Source organism: Bombus affinis, chromosome 10 (genome assembly GCF_024516045.1).
Source record: "Bombus affinis isolate iyBomAffi1 chromosome 10, iyBomAffi1.2, whole genome shotgun sequence".
NCBI classification, from domain to species: domain Eukaryota; kingdom Metazoa; phylum Arthropoda; class Insecta; order Hymenoptera; family Apidae; genus Bombus; species Bombus affinis.
Genome location: NC_066353.1, coordinates 750,346 through 767,941, shown reverse-complemented (window position 1 = coordinate 767,941; position 17,596 = coordinate 750,346). Strand labels below are relative to the sequence as shown.

The window sequence follows — 17,596 nt, the reverse complement described above, 5'->3', positions numbered from 1 at the left end:
AAATGTTTCTATCCGATCAGAAGAATCTAACGACAATATATCATTGTGTAATTACCTACCATATTAATGCAAACCATAATATAACAATAATATAACACAATTTTAATATGCAACAACCCTTCTCTAACAAAGATTAACCGAAATCCAAATTATTTCTTTATCGCACACCTACAGCATTTCTTTCCAAACTACATGGACTTAACTGGTAAACTCGATTAAAAAAATCGATTCCACAAGGACCAGCAATGGGTTTCACCGCGCGAATCGTCGTCGAACGATCGGGATCGGTTCGAATTCGTAACGAGGCTTTTGTACGTGATTCGAACGAGTATGCGGGCGCGTGCAAAGCGAAATCTGGCCCGTGGGAACGAACTACGGGTCTTTTTCGTTCGAGTGCCGACCATAATCGCCACGCCGCGATTGATCGACAAGGAGGAAAGAATGAAATCGGCGAATATTCGTCTATGAGAATCAAACGCGACATTCATCCCTTCGTTTCGATCTGTCCACACGATTCTAAGATCTCTTGATCGGCCAATTGAGTCTCGTTGACCCATTCATTAATACATCAATGTGGTCAAATCGAAATAGTAATAAGTAGACGGGACTTTTGACATGAAATAATATCCTACGGTATTATGGTATGTATGGTATGTAGTTCTCGAGATGCTTTTATAGACTCGATTCTTCTTCGAAGTTGCTCCCTCGCTGAGTATTATTGGAAGATAAAGGACGAATTAAATCATTCTACTCGCAGTCTTAATATTTGAAGATTACAGGGGAAAAATACAATGCATTATACTCCCCATTGTTCTTTTCTTTTTCCTTTTACAGAAGAAAGGTTTTAAGATTCGGCAGATCGATCAATTTCATACATTTCGAACGAGTTAATTCGTCTTCGTTGCTTGATATATTAGCCCTGTGTGGTTCCGGTTATATTCGACATTTTCATTCCAAGTGATTCATACTCGAGAAGTCACTTTCAAAATCTATCTGTAATCTGGTTATAGTTTCATAGTCTTTCGTAATCGATAACCCATCTGTATTAATATAATTCCATTAAGTAAAATGTTAAAATCTCAATCGCTGTTGGCTAGTTTTACTTCTACTCACCCCTGCTCGAAGAACTGCGATGTCTTCTGCGCCTGGACCTGCTGCAAGATCTTGCCTTCCGGTCCTCTACGTGGGCACCATCTACAGTATCTACAGGCGCTGGAGGCGCCATTGTGTCAGGTTGTACGAGAACTGTGGGGCTTTGTGGTTGCTTTCTGGAGATGTGGTCTTTGCTCGAGGAACCTCGATCTTTGCCTATGAAGGTGCTGATCGAATGCCTTCTGCGACCTGCTGCCGCTGATCCTGTTGCTGGCAGCGTGGATGAAAGGTTGTAGTACCTGAAATAATTTCAACAACTTAATGACAGTTCGTTACATTAATATTAATTAATAGACTATGGGTGTTTATGTACATTTCTATTGTATTTATATTATTCTCACTTGATTTTACTACTGACCTAGCGTCATCGACACCAACGAAAACTTCGTTCGAATCTTGATCATCGTCATCGTCATCGTCGTCGTCATCATCATGATTGTGATTATCTCTGGCCAATCCACAGTACACCATATCATTCGACAGCAGTTCGCTAGCGGACTTCAACACAGCTCTGCTTCGGCCTGGACGTCTTCTGTCGTTCTCAGAATGTGAGTGTGATCTGTGGAGAACAATACGTTAAGTAGCATTTTGTATTCTTATCCCTTGCAAAAATTTTATTTTATTTCTTATCTTCAACAAGAATAAGAAATTTCAGCCAATTTAAAATTCACAAAACTTCCATAAACTCGAAATTCTAATCCTCTTACAGTGTATCACGAGAGAGACTCAGGCAAGCTATCAAATAAATAATAATATTTATTTTCACATCTTAAATCTAATCACATAGATATAACGTAATTATCGCTATAAAAAGTCGAGAAAGTATATATTTTTATATCTGATATCAGAAATGTAAGAATAATTATTCTTCCGGTTCGTTCATTTTATATTCTTATTAAATTGTTAAGAATTTAAACTTCAGCCAACCGCTAACTTCATTAACCAACTGCTACAAACTAATAAGATATCCAAAACACACACAGTTCAAACTTCTGTTATATCATCAAAAAAGAAAAAAAAAAAACAAAAAGAGGAAGGAAAGGTCACCAACCTATGAGGTAGATACGGCGAGGGTGGCGCAACATCCGAAGGTCTTGGATCACCCTTCAGGAACTGTTGTGTCCTTTCGTGATCTGCATTGGCGCTAACAGATCTGAACAAATTTCTGAAACTCCTTCTCTGATTACTAGGACCACCATGAGTGCCGTTTCCGCACTGACCAGTTCCATTTCTGGGCAACATTGGCATCTTCTCTTCTGTGGGCGTGGAGGCGCCTGAGGTACTGCCTTTGTTATTATCCTGCGGTATCAGAGTGCTCGTGGTAGACGTGGAGAGGACGCTGGCCGACGAAGTGGTGCCCATTTTGCAAGGACGTCGCCGAAACAAGGCCGTCAGCCCCGTTGGTCCCTTGGAGGGCGGCGAGAAGGCAACGCTCGTTGTCGACGCAGGCGTCGTCGATACCGACGACGTCGCCGTCCCGCTCGACAACGAGAAATACGAAGGATTGTCTGTGAACATGCGGATCCAAGGTCATAGAACCTCCTCCGCAAACTCGTACGAGGACGCTTTCTGCTTTGTTATTCAGCTTAATCTCTTTTTGGCGTCATTTCACGATTTGATATTGCAAATACAATTGTGATAACGAAGATGAGTTAGATTTAAAGGTAGAAGGTTCGAAGCTCGAAGATTGCGTGGGTTAAAGCTAGTTCGATTTAGAGAATGACATTTTCTCTGTTGACGAGGGTCTAGGTGATTTTAGGTCAGCAACGTTTTGTTCGTTCTGTCAATCACGAGGATAAGTGATTTGTTGTTGCTCCATCACACTTGAGATAATTTAAATGATTTAGATTGAAAGGTAGAAGGTTTGAAGTCTCGACGCGTTATATTAGTTTGATTTAGAGAGTGACAATTCTCTGTTAATAAATGGTCCGGTTCTTTAGGTCAGTTTTTATTAAACACAAAGTTGAACGACGACTCGTTGAATGTCTTTTTTCATCGATCACAGGGGTAGATCGTCGATTTTTTCATCTGAACACACTTTTATTCTGAAGAACAATTTATCCATGAAATAGACGTATGCCTCAATACTTGAATGGAATTATCGACACTTTGAATGGCCACCAAGAATTTCAATAATATAAAATGTCATTAATATCGGTTGAATATTCACGTTATCACAGATCTGAATTTTTCACAATATTTTTCTACGAGGACAGGTAGGATAGAGCACGCGCTGGAGTAAAAAAGTGAAATAGTATTCGCGACTAGACGAACACGAGGTCCACCTGAGACTGTTCGGTTCTAGAGAGATACACCATGCCTATAGGACGCCATGAACGATTCGAATGGTACTTGAAAGTGGGGGGATGGACCGGACGTGGTATTGTCCCCCACCCTGTAAACCAGAAGCGAAGAACGAGACAGCCGTACGCGGCACCGGAAGTCCGCCGTAACGTTGTGAACGATCCGCGCGTTATTACTCTCCGAAGATGAATTGACCTCGTACTGTGACGAAAGAAAAAAAAAGAGGAGGAGGAGGAACGAAAGGGGGAAGATTCACGAGGCGAGCTTCCTGCGAAAACGAGATGGTTTCGTGTTTGTGAAAATATTTTCCAGACGATCTTTCGATCTTGATTTAAACGTCGACTGTGTCGGTGGAGGATCCTGTGATATATACATATAAAAAGATATATATATATCTTATTTTTTTTAATTTGCAAAATGTCGACTGTCTAGGTGGATGAGATTATTACGTTTTTTTAAAACTTGTGATTGTAGTATGGTGCCCTTTAATATTTAATAATTATAAAATTACATTTTTGTATAATATCATTCTGTTGTAATTTTCTTTTATATTTTTGCAATCTTTTCGACTGAAGGCTTGTAAAGTAAAATAAAAACGCTTGTTTCACGGTAAAGTTCAAATTAGTTATCTCCTGTTGTTTGTTATATGCACGCACAATGGTCACGTTATTGTAATCGTCGTTTCTCGTCGCAAAACCACAGTGGAAATGATTTCTAAGATAATGGGGTAATAGTATTGTACAATTTTAAAAAGCTTCAATTCGCTACGATTAACTCAGTAAAAATTTGAAATCTCATGAAATGAAATTTGAGCTTCAATATAATTAATGAGTTTCTCCAGCATCGTTGTTAGTTCTTCCCTTTTTTATTTTGCAATTCGATTCTTTTTTGCATTTTTATTTCCTTTTTCAATCGTTCGTTTTTATCTTTACGTTTTCTTTCCTTCGATAAATTAACTAACTAATAATTTCACGAAATGTTGTTTTGTAGCGAAGGAAAAGATAATTAAGAACGAGATAAAAGAGAATTGTAGACAGTTTTTGGAATTTGCATGATCAGTAGGGGCTACGTAAAACGAATACGGGAAAGCAGAACGGTTTCCAAATACGTTCGTCGCTTACGAATTTACTGATCGAAATCTTTCACCAGAATTCTACTTCTCTTCGTGCACTTTTCGAACGTGTTCGAAAATTTAAAAAGTATCCTAAATATCTGATCTTATACTCGTTGAGAGCTTTGACTTTTTATTCGAATTTCTGCCCATTTGAATATTTGGTCTATGGTAAAAAATAAAGGCTTACCATTTATTATGTATTGCTTATAAATAAAACCCTAAATGGAATAACTAATCGAGCATTCGTAAAAAATTTTTTTTAAATGCATTACACGTGTTACATGAAATGTTTTGAAATATCGTTAGCTCTGTATCAAATTAAGAATCAACGACGCGAAATTTAATTATACTCTACTGTTTTGTAAAACATTTTTGCTGTGTTTCCGTGAGAAAAGAGTACGCGAATACAGAAGCTTTGAGCGTGTACAGAACGAGCGACGTGAAATAATTAAAGCCCTCAACTTCAACGTGAAGCTTCTTAAACGTGCAAACCAGGCAAACGAAAGAATTCAATGAATACAAAGTATATAAAGAATACAAAAGGGATGTAAAAGAAAATTGCAGGAGAATAAATTCAAACTATCAGAATAATACAATAATTCTTATAAGATTTTAAGCTTTCTAAAGATCCTCGAGTAAAAGGAATCTTCAATGATCTTTCACCGACGAAATTAGACTGAGTTAAAAGATTCAAGCTGAACGTGAAAAGAGCATCAAACAGAACGATTAAAAGCAACCTCTGATTTCCTAGGTTTAAGCTTTTAACTAAAAAGACCAGGAATTTAAGAAAAAGGGAAAAGAACAAATTGTCAAATGAAGAACAATAGGAGAGACCTGTAAAACGATCGACGAAGCTATAAATAAGAACGAATTAGAAATTCTTGGCGGCTGTCTGAAATAACGTTCCCGGCTCTTTCAGGTATACATAGTCGATTTGAAGCGGCTGATCGAGGATTCGTCGGCAAAGACATTAGCTCACGTCACTGACGATACGCGAAAGGAGAGAAGGAGAGAAGAAAAGTGCATCGTGAGGGTGGAATACGCGGTAGTCGTCCCGCGATACGCGTGATTATGCGTGAAACGCGTGACTAGGCTGCGAAAACGTCCTCGAGATATACGTGACCGCAGATTGGTCCAACAACAGGCGATGCTTACCGACTGCCATGCTGACCCCTTGCCACCAGGAACCTTCGCTGCTCCCGTCTTCTGCAACAGAAACAACACGATGCATTTCGATCGTTCAGGTGGAAAAGAAATTAAGAAAAGGTAAGAGAGAATGTCAAATACAAAGATTGTTATACGTGGGAAGAATCACTGTATTTTATCGTTATTTAACGCTATTAAAGAATTATTCGAATAGTTTTATATATCTTAATAATATAATATAATATAATAACATAATCGTTATATATATATGTAGCTTATCTAATGAAATTATTATAAATGACGAATTTATTACTTTTTGGAATTTGTATGCATTGATTCTTACAAAGTACGAAGATTATTATTCGTGGGAAAAGATTGTCTGTAATTGACATTTTTATGGCTATTTAATAATAGAATCACTAGAATCAAAATAATTCGTTGTTTAAAACCCGCAAGTTTTCATAGAGGTTTTATAATAAACGTAGATTTATAAGGGCGCATTTTTGAGAATTTGAATATCGTTATACTTGTATCTCCGCTTATATCAAATAAAATTTTCATGTACTTTCTATTCCGATTTCTTTCGTACAAATCTTATATCTTAATCGTTATTCGTTCCAGCGTCGAAGAAAGGAAAAGCAGAGGAAAGTGGAACGAATTTGAAGATTGCCAGCCAGTGCACTGTTACGTCGCTTGGATAAAACGTGAATGGGACGGCCCGTGGCCTGATCCCAGTTTCTCACTGTTCTACCCCGTTCATACACCATAAACCTGTCGTAGTTGTCGCCGACACTCTCTTCCCCGCGATCGCGCTAAATATAATATTCCCGCGTATTTTCAGCGATGAATGAAACGACATGCGACCTCTGAATCAAAACACCTATGAAACAAGATGAAAAGTTTCTTTCGGATAGCTAGGAAATTCCTCCGTGTTTCTTGCATCTTTTATTTTTTCTAAGGTTTTTTGCGTCTTTGTTTTATCGACATTACGCACTAACATCATTATGTAGGGTGGTTTACTGTGAACGGTCTTTAATTAAACAGGTTCTAAATTTCGTTCGAAATACGCGTATTTGTTTAAACGGCGCACTTTATTGCTCTCATTAATACGTAGTATAATTCACAGAAAGTTTTTAGAGAAGTAAATAAGAATCGAGTGAGAGTGATGGAGAAACAACAAGTCCAAGGGGTTGAAAATCTCTTTGATAAGAATTCATTCCTTTTTATTTAATAAACTTTAAATTCGATTTAAAATACGTACACTCGTGCGAATACCATATGATTTCATTTACATCGCTATAAATAGTATATATATATATCCAATGTTAGGATTACCCATTTACTATACTTGTATAGAATAAATACAATGACCGTGGTTGGAAATTAACATTTACTGTACATTTCTGCACTGCAGCTTTAGCAAGCCAATCTAATCGTACCACCTCCTTAAGGATTAAGGTCGTGCAGAATCTACGAATATTAAAAGTGCAAAGTGCAAGTGTAATCTTTAAGCTTCTCGCTCTACCAATAATCATACAGAAGTCTGAATTATAATGATTGCAAATTTGTACGAGCAAAGTATAAAATATGAACAAGAGAAAAACAAATTATGAGTTTATCGGGATTGTAAATCATTTCACGAATTCACTTTGTTTTCTCTTTTTATTATTTTTTCGTTCAGGAGTCCATCCTGGCCGAGCTCATTACAATTCCCGTGATTTTCTGACGGTGGCTCTCCTTGTCTCAGGCCTCATAATGTTAGCCGAAGGTGTTACAAAGTGTAATTTTATTCACAGACATGCAACGATAGTTTCACTAGCGTGTTGCTATTAAATTCTTGCACAACCGCGCTTTCATCCACTTCACTTGCATCTATAGAACGATATTTCGATCGATCGTTAAACAAGAAGTTTACGTCTGTGTCTTGCGTGTATTCGCGTATGCGCGTGTATATGAGAATAATATTTTCCATCTTGTTATTCGTACTTAAAGCGTGAAACATTCTGATTTTACAAGCTATTGTTGCGTATTTTTTATTTACCTCCTCGTTCTGTCAGTTTGATGAGCTGTCAAGCAGCCAACCAACATTAATTACGTAAGGTAGAACGCCCTAATATGTAGTCGCAACTCGATACACGCACGCCAACCCCGTAGGCTTTACCGTGGAACACGGTAGAAACACTTCGTTTAAAGTTACCTCAGAAGCGACTCAGCTTGAAGTTGGACGGACGAAGTTTAAGTTATCGAAGTTAATTCGTAGTCCCGTTACTTGCTACTTCCATTAACTTCGTTCGCTTAAGTGCTAGCTATAACGAAGAATAATTACTAATTTCGTTAGAATATTAATAGCATTACTAATTACTAGAAAATTAACCGTTACCGTAGCAAGCATTCTAATAATTATGAATAAAAGATATACGCTTATGGAAATTATAATTTTTAAAATTGTTCATTTTTATGAAATTGAAAATTTTTAGAAAATGCTTAAGAAATTTAAGGGACCGTGTATGTAACGAATTATATCGATTACTTCTGCTTGCTATTTTATTCATTTTATTTATTATATATTTCACCATTCATACACTACATGTGTTTCTACATGTGCTTCTTATTCGTCCCTTCTGGCCTACAAACTTGCCTAGAACCATTTGAACCAGTGTATAAATTAAATATACGTATCTTACCTATATAGATTAAACGTAACTCTATACTAACATTACTATTGTTATTACTTTATCAACAGCGTCGACAAGTGGTTTCTCTTTATTTTTCTATAATTCCCTCCAACTTCCAATGTATTTACATTCTACGCATAATATATAGTTCGTTTTACAACGTAATACATTATAGCAATATATAGTCTACAATTACATCTAAATCTATAAATTTGATATACAAAGTTAATCTACGTTCGACTTTGCCCAAGTGTCACATAAAACACGTCCCGTAGCCTGGATAGCACACCCTCGCAGACTCCGCCAGTTTCACGCAACGTCCACGTCCCAATCTCCTACATCATTGCGAAACTCACCGCAATTACCGAACTTCTCCACCGATAACTCTCTATGCTCCAATTACATTCTATCCCTCGGTTACTCGAAAATTTATGTCGTTCGCCATGTTTCCCATCTAGTCGCCGGCAGATCCATGGAAATTCGTTTCCACGGAACTCGCTCGAGAAATACCATGACCGAGAGTTGGTTGTTCCGTCGTTCTCGAAGCGGCCAGACTCGCGGTGAACTATTTTCGTGCGGCTTCCGTCGACGAGCAATAAAAAGGAAGAAGAAAGAGAAGCAGAGAGAAAGAGAAAGAGAGAGAGAGAGAAAAGAAACGGCGGAACGTGCCAGAGAAGAGAAAAAGAGGGAGAAGAAGAAGGAAAGACACGACGTTAGGGTTATCGTTCCCATGAAAGCTCGTACAAGCTCTGATTTACTCTGCTGTCCAAATGGATCAGCTGATAGGACGAATCATCGTCACTCCGTTGTATAAATTGCCTCCAATTCGTTGCAATGCCGCGGGCCAGAACGATTCGTTTACTCGTTTTCACCTCGTTTTCACGTTTTGTTAGAAACGTGACGATGAACTGGAGTTTCGTTGGTGAAACACAATCTGAGGGGTGAATGGGCTTTCGTGTCTTTATACTTGATTTGACCTTGTTATCGTCGTCGCTATGGTCACAGAGCTGCTTTTGCATTGTTTGCTACTTTTGTTTGTTAATTCTTTTTGTTAGGCATGAAGAAGCACGTTTGATTCTTTTTCTTTTTTTTTGTGAAGATGACGATTAGCTCGGTGCCTCTTCTATATTGTCGGTTAAAATAATTTTTCTAAAACCTCTTCACAAAATATTCCTTTTTAGAGAATATCGTGACAATTTTCCTTCTTTAATAATTTCACTTTCATTCGATCGATTTTTGTTAATACGAGTATAATCTTTTTGTAGCTAACAACTTTAATGTTTTTATTGTGCTTGTTACGTCGTCACGTTATTTGGATTGCCGCTATTTTTCACCATATATGCACGTAGTTACCGCCATTATCTTTGAATTGTCCTCGCTAACTGTGTAGCTAGTTGTTTCATTTAATTCACGTCCCTTATCGTATATACTCCGTATCGCTTTGTATTCTACCGTAATTTCTACTGTTACATAGGGTGCTCCAAAAACAATTTAGTCGATATTCTTTCTTTCTTATAAAACTAGAAATTTTCCTGCAACATATTTAAGAGAATAACGAAAAAACCGCTTCTGAAAATTATTTGAGAATATTGATGATTAATTCACTACAGTCATTAGTTCCCACGAGCACCACGAACGCATGACGAGTGACTGCCAAACGATTCGTAGCGCACCAAGAATTTTCGAACGTGTTCGGAATTCCGTGAAACGACTTTGTGAATCTTCGTTCAGCTTTTGTTAGAAACACGACGATGCCAAAAAATAGTTTTTAGCTTGATGAAGAATACAAATGCCAAAATTTGAAGATTTCAAGATTTGAAGATTACAAGAGCCTTGTTTGTTGCCTAAGGACCTACGTGCGAGGATCTTAAGAACGAAGCGAATGTTCCTAAAAAGAAACGAGGTCACGACCATAAAAATTCATGAATTGAAATCTATAAATTCTAGAACCCGTGAACGAAGACCTATAATCCATGAATCCCAGAGTCTGATAATTCTGTCAAGTACATAAATATAAGAATTGGTGAATGCTGGAGTCCTAAATATCACGAACTTAGAAACGCATGAATCCTGGAATATGTGAATTAGTATGGGACCCGTAGATACCATGATTTCTAAAATCTACAAACTAACGAAGGAGTCGATCAAATCTAGAATCTATCAAACTTAGAATGTGTGAATTCTAAGATATATGATACCTAGAATTTATAAGATCTAACGTTCATAGGATCTGAATTATGAAGATTAAAACGCATTCCGGAATCCTAAGATCTAATATACTAAATTTCCTGAATCTTAGTATCCTGAAATTTACGAACCCGTGACTTGAGACATATACAACAGCGAAAAAAAAGGGTACTCGGTTGCTCTTTTTCGAAAGAGCAACGTGCAAAACACGCGCAGCTCTGAGATTTACGTATCAACGTAATTTACGTACTTGTTAATTAATGGCGCGTCACATGTAAGAGAACAACCTCGCGTAAAAGTTAATGCGCATACGTCCCTCTTATGGAGGCACGTGCATCGTTGCTTGGATGCGCTGCTTTTTTCATCGTTGGCAGGTGCTGCACTGTGGTGCACCAGCTACGTACAATAAATTAAGTGCAGTTCAGCTTGACCCGGCAGCGATCGACGAACTTCTTTTTTACCTTGAGGCAAAAATAGCGGAGTGTTTGGCGTTTCGTCCGGTTTGCGTGAGATTTTCAACTTTTCCCGACTACTCTGTCCTCTTTTGGGAAACAGATTAAGAAATTGGAATGGAAGTTTCATGGTTAAGCTCAAATTTCTATCTTATGATTCAGAATTGGAAATAGAATTGGAAACTCTTTATGAAGAAGTTTTTTTAGTTCCTTTAAGAATGAAAATAAAAAATGAAAGGACGACCATTTCACAAGGCGATTATTCTTATATTTAATTTCGATAACTTGTTCTCGTTATATATTTGTCATTATTAACAATATGTGCTTCGTAAATACACAGAGAGAGGGAGAGAGAGAGAGAGAGAGAGAATTATATTTTATATTTTCTGAGGATGATCTTGAGCCTTTTTAAACGATGTCGTATATTTTCTATAACATTAGTTGATTCAGCTAAACATTCTTTACAGAAGAGTATTAACCTACTTATATCGGAAAACCGTTGGTTTAGGAGATATTTTTACCTTAATTGGTCAAATTTAATGTATGTTACATTTGTTAAATTAAAGTTAAAATATCTGCAAAACCAACGGATTTTCGGTATAAATAAGTTAATACTTTTTTATAAAGAACGTCCAGATGGATCGACTAATGGTACAAGAAATGGTACAAGAAATGGTACCACTTAAAATATTCAAAATTACTTTGAAAATAAAATTCCATCCGATGAATTCCTTGAAATACAGTGTAATTCATTTAAAACGTTTTTCCACAAAACCAATAGATCGCGAGTTATTGAAATTTCATAAATTTTTAGATCGTGCTTCAAGTTTTAGGTTTTGCATTAAATATTTTCCTATTTTGTATACATATATTATCTTTATTTTCGGTTCTAGCAGCCAAGAAATGGGCTCGGTTTTACACAAGTCTAAAATATCTGATTCAGATTTCGCCACATGCGTTCATTGCACACGTTCCCTGTCCTATACCTATCCATATACAATATATATCTATACGTTAAGTGGCATTTAATCTTAATCTTTTGCTAAAGTACTACACTTTGGTTTCAGACACATTTGCACTTTATTCCTTTTTTTTCTGTCCTTTAACCAATCCACCACCTGATCATTTATTCTACCCTCCTTCGCTTTTCTCCTCCACCTGATAGTATCTAACTCTTCATAGCCTCGCGCTACATTTCTCTATTCTATTATATTATATATTTCCATTTTCATTCTCTTTTATATTTGAAAGATCTCTCTTTAACGAAGGAAAACGCATGTATTTCTTAAATATAAATTACCCGAATGTCTGAAATTGTTAAAGTTTAGATTGGTATTTTATCTTCCCTTAAATTTTAAGGATCTTCTTTTAAACTTCCTTATTCTAATTTCCGACAATCGTATTTCGATGGCCATATTTAAAAACGAAGTTAAACGATGTTAGAAAAATCGTTGCATCGTTCGACAAAAATTCTTATTCCAACTTCCGCGATGGACTGAAAGTCAAGTGTTCCGTACGTGACACGCATTTTCACGCACGTCGTTTGCTGATTACACAATACACCGCGTTTATGACTCCCATCTTGGACCAATGCACGCACTGCACATGCACGTTCCATCCTCGGATCATCCACTCTACGTCGTTTCTCATGGTTCAAGGTCTCACGGTCGAATTCGGTGCAAGCACGTTTTGATTTCTTTTTTTGGATCTCGTGTACTTTCTCTTAGAACGATACCCGAATTTATTAGCAGTAGCACACGAGACCAGAAACTCAACGTAATTAATACGTTGCAATTTAATAAAATGATGCATGGTGTTAATGAGGAAAAGTAACAAAGTATAATTGTACTGTAAAATTTTAAAACTGAGTAGTAATATGAGTCGGTATTAATTTGGCAAAATTAGTTTAGAAAACTTAATGCACCTAGATACTTCTATAATAATACTGAAAGATAGCTATTAATTCTGTAGAATGATCATATTTCAAATAAAAGGGGTAAGGAAAATCGATACGTCTCGAGAAAGAGGCCTGATCGATACACCTTATACGACCTTTTCTTTCATTCGTTTGGATTATCTTTCGAATTATCTTATGAAACATTGACGTACAACGACTATACAAATCTATTTTACAGTTCATAGTCCAAAAACAGATGCCCAATTAAAATACCGATGAACGTCATCTACCTAGATAAAAAAAGACTACAATCTATTTTTGTAATTAACTTTTTTAGATATTGTATCTACCTATCCTAATCAGAATTACTAAATCTCTAGTGAATAAAATTCTTTGCCTAATGTTGGTCTCGCGAATTTTTTCTCGCATATATACACTTCATTCATTGAAAAATAATATAATAACTATAATTTTCATTTTTAAGTATAATTAATTACGGTTTCAATATTATAAGATGATAATACTATGAATAAGGTACTTATTTACATAACGAAGTGGTAATTTCTTTCGAAACCCTAACGTGTATCAAATTTCCGGTAGTATAATTTTCCATTTCCTTTCCACTCGAAATATAAAGAATCGAAACACAAGGGAAAAGTAAACGAAGAAAAAATTATATAAACGTACAGAAATACAACTTACATCGAGGTCGGATTGGTAGTTACCAACGAAACGAATTCGCGTGTAACGTTCGAGCGTCTGGTTAGGTTCGGCTGTCAGGTTCGATCTATTAATATACACTGCGAGCCGCCTGCCTAATTCCTAATGGAATATTCGTACAGATTTCTCGACGTGGATGCCTTAAAAGTATTCGTTGCTGGAGCACGTTCGACCATAAGTTATTTTTCGCTTTGGGTTCATTTAAATATTTCAATAAGTGAGTCCATATACATATAAATACAAGAAAAGAAGATTCTGCAAATATTCTATATAATTTCAACATATGATCGTGGAAACATTGTAAATAAAGAAATAGATTTTATTTTGCGACGAAAATAAATGTTATGAGATTATACTTTTTAAAATATTATTTGAGAATAGTAGAGAAAACGATTCATATTATTTTATACTAGAAGTAGACTGAAGAGTCGAGCCATGTTTAAGAAAGAAAGTTTTGGTTTCGTGGAAAGTGACACGGGGACGTTCGATCAGCTGATCGTCCACGTGCTCCGCGTACGCGAACAATAATCTGCCTCGATGGAGGGAAACTGTGATTAGACTCGATAGAATCTGTTTTCGAGGGAAAATTACGTAAATAAACCAGCCTTCGTGTAACGTCAGAGCAATAACGTATCGATGAGTCGAGATGTTTCATAAACAATTAAGACAAAATGTGAAAATTTGTAATAAAAGTATAACGATCATAATCATCTTACCTTTAATTTTTCCTAAATAACTGATCGAAATTGCTTCTTAAAAAGTCCATTCTTCTTTGTGCCTTATTTTCTTCTTTTATCATTTGACGATGGTTTCTTCAAATACAAATATTTTTAAATTCCTTTTTTCCTTTTTAAGAATATTTTCTAAGATTCGGTTAATATTTTAATAATCTCAAGTGATTGTAATATTTTATTTCGAAGCGAATAGTCCGGATCTGAAAAGTGGATGTAATTAATTAACTGTTCGAAGAAAAGGCACTCGTAGCCATACGATTTTTTGCGTGTGCAAATGGACGAAAGCAGTGCATGAAAGGTGGCATTATTCGTTCGTAACGAGACCCTTCGAACGTTTCGATAACTTCCTTTTTATTCTGTGCTCTCGAGGCAGCGCATCAAAGTACACTTCAGCGGCGCGCGTTTAGAAAACGTTAAACGATGCTTCTGCCGGCTTTTTGTTCGCGTTCCACTTCGATACACTTCTCCAAAAGTGGCCGAGATCAATTAGAATATTCCTTTCGACGTTTCTTATTTTATATTTTCCATCTACTTTGCATCCTCTTCGATTCTTGTGTTACATTTCTCGTTTCTTACCATCTTCGGTAATTTTTCATTCGTTTCTGGAACGGTGCATAATTAAATTCCAAAATTATTATTTTCTATGTGTTGTACAATGGATTTATTTATGTATTTATGTGTGATAACTGTGGATGTTTAACGTAGAATTTTCTATTTTTCTCTTTTTACAAATTTTGTCTCCTTTCGTAACCGATCGTTTCTCAAGCCTTTTCGTCTATTTTCTAATTCTTCTCTCGTTTAACTTCCCAAAACGGCTCCCAAATTCCTCGTGAAGACCTTCGAACTTCTATCTTTAGACGAATCGTCCTCCAAACTTCTATTCAAACTATACCTACACAAAATCGAACCTGAATACTTGTCTTCGATGTCGCTCGTAGAATTTTAAAATGAGATTTTCGATCTGATTGGCGTTAAAACTACCATCGAGCTTTTGTTTCGAGTGCGACCAGTGAACGATCGAAGAAAACAAACCATAAAGAACCTTCGAATCAATGTTTAATCTCTATTGAATCTTTCTTTGGAAATTCTGTTCGGTTACCATGGAAAATTCGTTCCCAGTCACTCGAAGTCTCTCTTCTTTTTTCCCTGGCCAGAAACCTCCGAAGAAACGCTCCTCGAGATATTCCGGAATCTTATCTTCGTTCAAGTTCAAGTAATATTATCAGAGAAATTCCAATTTTATCCGGGTTTGAAGTTTCTCTTGTGTTGACATCTCCACGCTTCGAACCATCTATTTCAAGAGTCTCTTCCTCAAACAAGCAATTTCTTCCTTCAACATGGCTTCTTGAAACGAACACTGCTTAAAGTGTCTTCAGAACTCTACCTCCAGTCTTAACGATCATATAGCATCTTTTACCATCATATAGAAATTACAATTTTATCTATGAATTCATCAATTTCTACGTGATCATGCACAAAATCTCCTCTTCAAATAACGAACTTCTTCTTCGAACGGGATATGTTCGAAGAAATATTTTGAAACTGTATCTTCGCACGAGTCAGCCCTGCATCACCGTCAGTGATTTGATTTCTCTTTGATTTATGAAAATCGATTCGTTGAATTTAAGTTTCTTCTTTTCGTAATACTTCTTCTTTGAGCATAGGGTGCGAAACGTGGAACTTCTTTCTCTATGCTCAAGGCAAAGAAGAAATATAGACGGTCGAGCGATGGAAAACGGTGGAAAATTGAGGCTTCTGGTATTATTCTCCACTGGTGGTGCGTGGGGTTGCGGACGAAAGAAGGCCGCACGCAGTCACGGCACAACACTTCACGGAATACTGACAAGTCAGAGCAGAAGAGGAGTCCGCGACGATGCCATGTGACCGTCATTTGTGCTCTCCTTCTCTTCTCTTCACTGCCACCACCCACGCATCTGGCAGTGGCTAGAAGAAACGCCCATGTGCGACCAAAGCAGCGTTATTTCGAGATAAACAAGGAGTACAGTCGAAGAAGCGAAATCGACGAGCGCACGTTTATGTTTCGTTCTGTGTACGTACATGTGTGCACGAAGAGTGTAAAAGGGAAACTGAGGGTATATTCCTCGAAAGGCATGAGGTATACGCGCCTCGACTAAATATAATTGCCCGCGTGAATCGGTTTCAAGCTTGAGGACGATCGGGATGACGTTGAGGAAGCTTCATGGAAAATTTCGAGATCCTTTGATAGCGGGGAAAGGATTTTCAGGGCGAATGGGGAGCTAAGAACGATTTGGGCGAAATTGAGCAAGTTTGGATCACTTTGTTGATGGAAAGGAAAATGGTTCGTTCGTAATTCACATCGTCGTTAGGTGATATGTGTTTTTGTAGGTAATTATACTTTCGTTTGTTGAAGGTATCTGTGATAGAAGCGTGAGTAACTGTAGTTAAAATCGGATTTCCCTAGTTCGTAAAGTTCAATTTTAATCGTCGAGGTTGACAATTTTGTCGGTAAGCAATAGTCCGCAGCTATTAGAAACACAATTTATGTTTTCGTACCAATAGAATCCACAAAATGTGAGGCATTTCCTCGATACTTCACAATCCAAGCGTTTAGAAACTCTAAAAATATTTCAACCACGGCAGTGGAAATGTAAATTTCCCGTGAGATAAACGCAATGTCAAGAACTTTTCCGTTACTACAAAACATAGAGAGAGAGAGAGGGAGAGAGAGAAAGAGAAGAAAAAGAGAGGTCTTAGAACCTCATTCTTCATAGAACAAAACGAAGCACAAAGATATTCCTTTCTACCCTTGCCAAAAACTACAAAACAGTGTGAGACATATAAAAACACAAGAAAAGGTCGTCTAAATCTACGCTCTCTTCACGCTTAAACAAAGCACAACCTAAGCAACATACGTCCATCCCTGTTACTACGATTTAACCCTGTTACTGTCTTTGAACTTTTATATCGTAAGTGTTCGAATACTTTCATGATTCTGTGTACTTACGATTACAAGAATTCCATTTGTCTACGAGGTCTATTTATTGGAAAATTCAATTGACGCGTTTTCTTCTTCTCCAAGATGTTCTCGTCGATCTCGAGGAAGGGTACGCGATGAGCGTGCGCGCGTACACTAGCGGCCACAAAGAATTTCAGATGGGGTAAGGTTAGTGCCGCGCGCGTGCACGCTAGCGTGTCTGTCACGCATGTGCGTACGGAAACAGAGCGGAGCGTGT

The 17,596-nt window shown here is 37.1% G+C and overlaps 1 protein-coding gene across 4 annotated transcripts in view; it reads right to left on the bottom strand.

Moving 5' to 3' along the window:
* Positions 1-16,229, bottom strand: part of LOC126921196 (phosphoinositide 3-kinase adapter protein 1) — a 45,300-nt gene extending 29,071 nt beyond the window's left edge. The window contains exons 1-6 of one of the 4 annotated variants that reach the window (XM_050732523.1): positions 14,638-16,229; positions 14,364-14,581; positions 5,726-5,776; positions 2,204-2,660; positions 1,511-1,711; positions 1,114-1,391 (exon numbers count right to left, since the gene is read on the bottom strand). In XM_050732523.1, coding sequence (XP_050588480.1) covers positions 1,114-1,391; positions 1,511-1,711; positions 2,204-2,660; positions 5,726-5,735 — 946 coding nt within the window. In that variant the 5' untranslated portion in view covers positions 5,736-5,776; positions 14,364-14,581; positions 14,638-16,229. Of the gene's footprint in view, positions 1-1,113; positions 1,392-1,510; positions 1,712-2,203; positions 2,661-5,725; positions 5,777-13,629; positions 13,700-14,363 lie in introns of those variants that run through there. The other 3 variants (XM_050732522.1, XM_050732521.1, XM_050732524.1) reach the window with 3 other exon arrangements.
* Between the last annotated feature and the right edge of the window lie 1,367 nt (positions 16,230-17,596).